The sequence below is a fragment of the Ruditapes philippinarum genome, unplaced genomic scaffold, assembly GCF_026571515.1.
Source record: "Ruditapes philippinarum isolate M1 unplaced genomic scaffold, ASM2657151v2 ctg2197_1_1_1_1, whole genome shotgun sequence".
Lineage (NCBI taxonomy): Eukaryota > Metazoa > Mollusca > Bivalvia > Venerida > Veneridae > Ruditapes > Ruditapes philippinarum.
This window is the reverse complement of record NW_026860196.1, coordinates 27542-32227: the sequence shown is the minus strand read 5'-3', so window position 1 is coordinate 32227 and position 4686 is coordinate 27542. Positions and strand designations below refer to the sequence as shown.

Sequence of the window (4686 nt, the reverse complement as noted above, 5' to 3'; positions counted from 1 at the left end):
CTATATAAACGGCTACATGCATGTATAACCCGAGCCTCTAGGCCATATTACCTTTCAAGTACATATCTTTATAACGAATTTACAATACAGCAGCAAATTTTTACAAACGTGCAGTATCATAAAATAAAATATTCCCGGTCAGGTAAAGAAAGGTCATGTCTTACATATGTTTTTACAAATGTAGATATATATTCATTATGCAAGTCATAAACAAATGTAACGTTAGGAGTGTGGGACATTAAATTACATCTAAGAGTCATGTATGCTGAAATAGGTAAAGTCATTACATATTAAATTTAGAATTTTACGAGTTTGTTCTCTCTTTTTTCACAAACTCAATAAATTAATGAGATATGACATCATTACTATTAACGTACGTTCTGCGTTATATCAGATAAATTTTAATATCATCAAGTAGAATATGTTTAAAGCCACTTTTAATCATTTTCACATAAATAACATACAATTATACACTGTGCTCATTAACCGTGAATTAAATTTGTATAAAAAAATTATGTAATGCACCAGTAACCAGCGACAAATGTTAGCTATTTATTTAAATGTGTAGCTAGGTTTTATTGCATATAACATCTTATATTTCGGACATTATTTATTAAAAGGAAAGATGACCAGAATAGCAGAGATAGACGATGATTTAGATGATGCCGATGGAGACCAGGAAAAAAGGGTTCTTTACTCAGTGGACGATACTCCACCCTGGCACCTTTGCATATTACTAGGGTTTCAGGTATGATTTATATATCAAATGAAAAAATTCAGGTTATTTGCCACATAGCTAAAAGTAATTTAAATATCTAATCATTTGTTCTCGCATGCCATTTATTCCAATTTCATTTTGATTTTTATATTCAAAATAAATAAATATCGTCTTAAGTTAACAGTTATTCGGCATACTTTCTTTGACTTTTTGTTTAAGGTTGAGATTTTTCAACATGACTCTAGGTTGGAACTTTTATGTCGTTATATGTAAATTAACTTACGACATTATTGAACTATTTATAATTAAACGGGCATTGATGTAAATGATTAAACCCTCTTTAGTATGCATTTTTCTGTGCTTCAACTATCATGTAACACTCCAGACTATCATTGTTATCACATCTGTAATGTTTGAAAATGTTGGAAATGTAAGATTTACCTGAGAACAATGAAAAGAAAAACAAACATCTGAAAATTGCTATTTCGGTATGTCTGTTACCGATACATGAGAGAATATGGCAAGTACGCCATCTCACAAGCCTCCCGTCCACCGCCCCACACCCCCAACCACCAACCCATGTGCGGGCTTAAGCAGAACTCAATCTTCAACACTTTGAAAATTGAATCAATTAACCAGAGTAAAACAGAAACCTATATATAAACACTAAGATTAAGTACCGGGCAATATCTTGTACTTGGAACCCTAACTTTTTTTTGTTGTAAACAACCTGAAAAGGGATTGCATGTAGCGTAACTGGTAACAACATGCGGTTTGTTTTGAAGTATCACGTTTAAATTAAGTTAGAATTTCTTCGGTCTTTCCCGAACAAAATATGAAATACTTAACTAATACAATATTACCTATAAAGAAAACATATACTCATATCATTATTATTCCAAAAGGTCAATGACAGAACTGTAGAAACATATAAACAAACACTATTGCACCTTATATTTCAAATATTTCATATTATGTATAATTTTTCAATTTACTCTATATATTAGAAATACCAATGACAAATATTCAACTTATATTTATTAGTGTTATTTGATTGCATTTATTTATCAATCTAAACTTTACTTTTTACTTTTTACAGGATTAATACATTTTTTTGTATATTTAAGGACAATACAAAAACAAAAATTGAGTTCTTAAATTTCCCCAACATTGCAAAATTGAAAATAGTCATGGGTCAGTTTTATTGAGCTTGATCATAAACCGGAATAATATGTAAAAGCTACCGTACACCCCCTAGCACTGCCTAAAGCAGCATTTAACATTAAATTACAGAATCATGAAAGAATGAATTTAGAAAAACAGGAACCGCAATTATGTTCGTATAAAGAATGATACGTTCCATTTACAAATCGTGCTTTATTTTCAAAGATAGACATTTTGCATTTGATAAAACATGTTATTGCTAATCTTATTTTCAGCATTATCTGACAGCTATTGGCGGAATCATCTCAATCCCACTAGTACTAGCACAATATTTTTGCATGGACAAAGACACTCTTGGTATAAGCGAAGTTATTGGTACAATCATCTTTGTCTCGGGACTTTCTACAATTCTTCAAACAACGTTCGGTATACGGTTACCGATAGTGCAAGGGAGTACCCCAACATTTCTGATTCCAACCATAGCAATAATGTCTCAGCCAGTATGGAAATGTGAGTACAAGATAGCACGGGAAATGAACGGTAGCCATGTTAACTTTACCGCGTATGGTTTACCAGAGCCGGGAAGTGAAGGTCACCAGGAAATCTGGATGAAACGAATCCGAGAGATCCAGGGTGCCATTATGGTGGCGTCCATTTTCCAAGTTGTTATTGGTTTCAGCGGAGTGATGACGTTTGCTTTGCGGTTTATTGGTCCACTTTCCATCGTCCCGATTGTTGCATTGACAGGATTCTCATTATTTCCGGTTGGATCTGACTTGGCTTCGGGGCAATGGTGGATTGCTTTGATGACAACATTTCTTGTGATAGTTTTCAGTCAATATTTGAAAAATATCAAAATACCTATATGTAGAGTTGACAAAAAACATGGTTGTGTAAAAACCGATTTAGCGTTTTTCAACATATTTCCCGTTCTGTTGGCAATGATAATATCTTGTATAGTGTGCACAATTCTGACGGTTACAGATGTCTTACCAGATCATCCAGACGAGTGGGGCTACGCAGCAAGAATTGACACTAATCTATTTGTGATGAAAGAGGCAAAGTGGTTCAGATTTCCTTACCCGGGGCAATGGGGCATTCCTACAGTAAGTGTAGCAGGAGTGTTTGGCATGTTAGCTGGAGTTTTGGCAGCCATGTTGGAATCAGTCGGCGATTACTACGCATGCGCGAGACTTGCTGGAGCGCCGCCACCACCATCACATGCAGTAAATAGGGGAATATTTATTGAGGGCATTGCGTGCATTTTGGCTGGTGCATGGGGATCCGGAAATGGTACAACATCATTCAGTGAAAATATTGGTGTTATTGGCATTACAAAAGTGGGTAGTAGGCGTGTTGTTCAGGTTGGCGGTATAATTATGATAGTTCTCGGATGTTTCGGTAAGTTTTCGGCATTGTTTACTTTGATACCAACACCTGTGTTTGGAGGACTGTTCATGGTTACTTTTGGAATGGTTGCCGCCGTGGGTTTATCCAATCTACAATACATTGATCTTAACTCGCCAAGAAATCTCTGCATTCTTGGAGTGTCACTATTTTTCGGAGTGAGTCTTCCTCTGTGGTTACAAGGAAATGACGCAATACATACCGGAAGTGACGTATTCGACCAAATATTGTCAGTCTTGCTTGGCACGAGTATGTTTGTGGGTGGGATGATAGGTTTTGTGTTAGACAATACAATTCCAGGTACAGACAGAGAAAGGGGCATTCGTACGTGGCGTGAAGATACAATAGGACGTTGTAAAACTGACTCGACCGGTAACGAAAGTGTCTACAACCCACCTTTTTTCCAAGACAATATATTCAAAAATAAAGTTCTGAAATATTTACCAATTTGTCCGCCATTTTTGAATATTCGGAATGTTTCAGATATCTCCATCGCTACATCGGTCAATGTTACAGATGTATATGATTACAAAGATAGTCACAAAAATTCAACGAAATTTTAACGAATGTTTGCATATTAAAGCAGCACGCCTCCGCATTTCTGCTAATTTTCATGAAAATTTTGAAAATGTATTAAAAAGTGAAATATGGTAGGTGAACAAAGAAAATTCTTCATGCATTGCAAACGAAACTTATAGCCAAAGTAAATTACCAAAAATAGATCAAAATATGCAAAAATAGCCCTTACTGCGTTAGTAACGCAGTAGAAATATGGTGATAAATACTGCAAAAGCAGTTGTACATTGTACATAGCACGTACATTTTTACAAAAATCTTGGATTGTTTTGCTTGTCTTAAATTTATATTTAATTTCTCTCAAGTTTGATTTTCTTGAAAAAGTTTGCTTCATCTGGAGGCATGCAGATTTAATGACGGGATACTATTGCTATGAAGTACTGGAATAAAATAGAACTGTAGAACTTCGTCAGGTGTAATTTTAACTTCATATCATCAGAATGTCAAGTCTCAAATAATTCTTGTATAAAAATATAAAAAGTGGGCCACAATATGGATGAAATATATAATCATTTATGCAGTCTATGTTTTTACATGTATATTTTTGTATTTAATGGATGAAAACAAATAAAGGAATTCTAAGTAATTAACTCCTTTTTCACCCCTTAACTCTTTTCCAGAATATATGTTAAGGAAAGAATTCATTCTTTTCGATACCTGGATTACCTTTACTGAGTACAGCGACTATTTTCTTTTCTTGTATTGCTTTCACAGGGGTGATTTTCATTATATCAAACTTAGAACAGTTATTTAAGAGATTATGAATGTATTTTCTAATAGTAGCGTATGAATTTACAACTTCATTCATACCGCCGAAATGA

At 34.4% G+C, this 4686-nt stretch overlaps 1 protein-coding gene across 1 annotated transcript; it reads left to right on the top strand.

The window, feature by feature from the left end:
- Positions 1 to 585: 585 nt before the first annotated feature.
- On the top strand, positions 586 to 4263 carry LOC132759195 (solute carrier family 23 member 2-like). Its single transcript, XM_060750919.1, has 2 exons — positions 586 to 748; positions 2158 to 4263. Exons 1-2 carry the CDS (start codon positions 626 to 628, stop codon positions 3850 to 3852), a joined length of 1818 nt encoding a protein of 605 aa, XP_060606902.1. The 5' UTR covers positions 586 to 625; the 3' UTR covers positions 3853 to 4263.
- Positions 4264 to 4686: the final 423 nt, after the last annotated feature.

What these genes read in the sequence shown, in the direction of transcription:
- LOC132759195 (XM_060750919.1), top strand. Translation starts at nt 626, where the DNA reads ATGACCAGAATAGCAGAGATAGACGATGATTTAGATGATGCCGATGGA. An exon ending in GCATATTACTAGGGTTTCAG is followed by an intron (nt 749 to 2,157) that starts GTATGATTTATA and finishes TCTTATTTTCAG; the next exon opens with CATTATCTGACAGCTATTGG.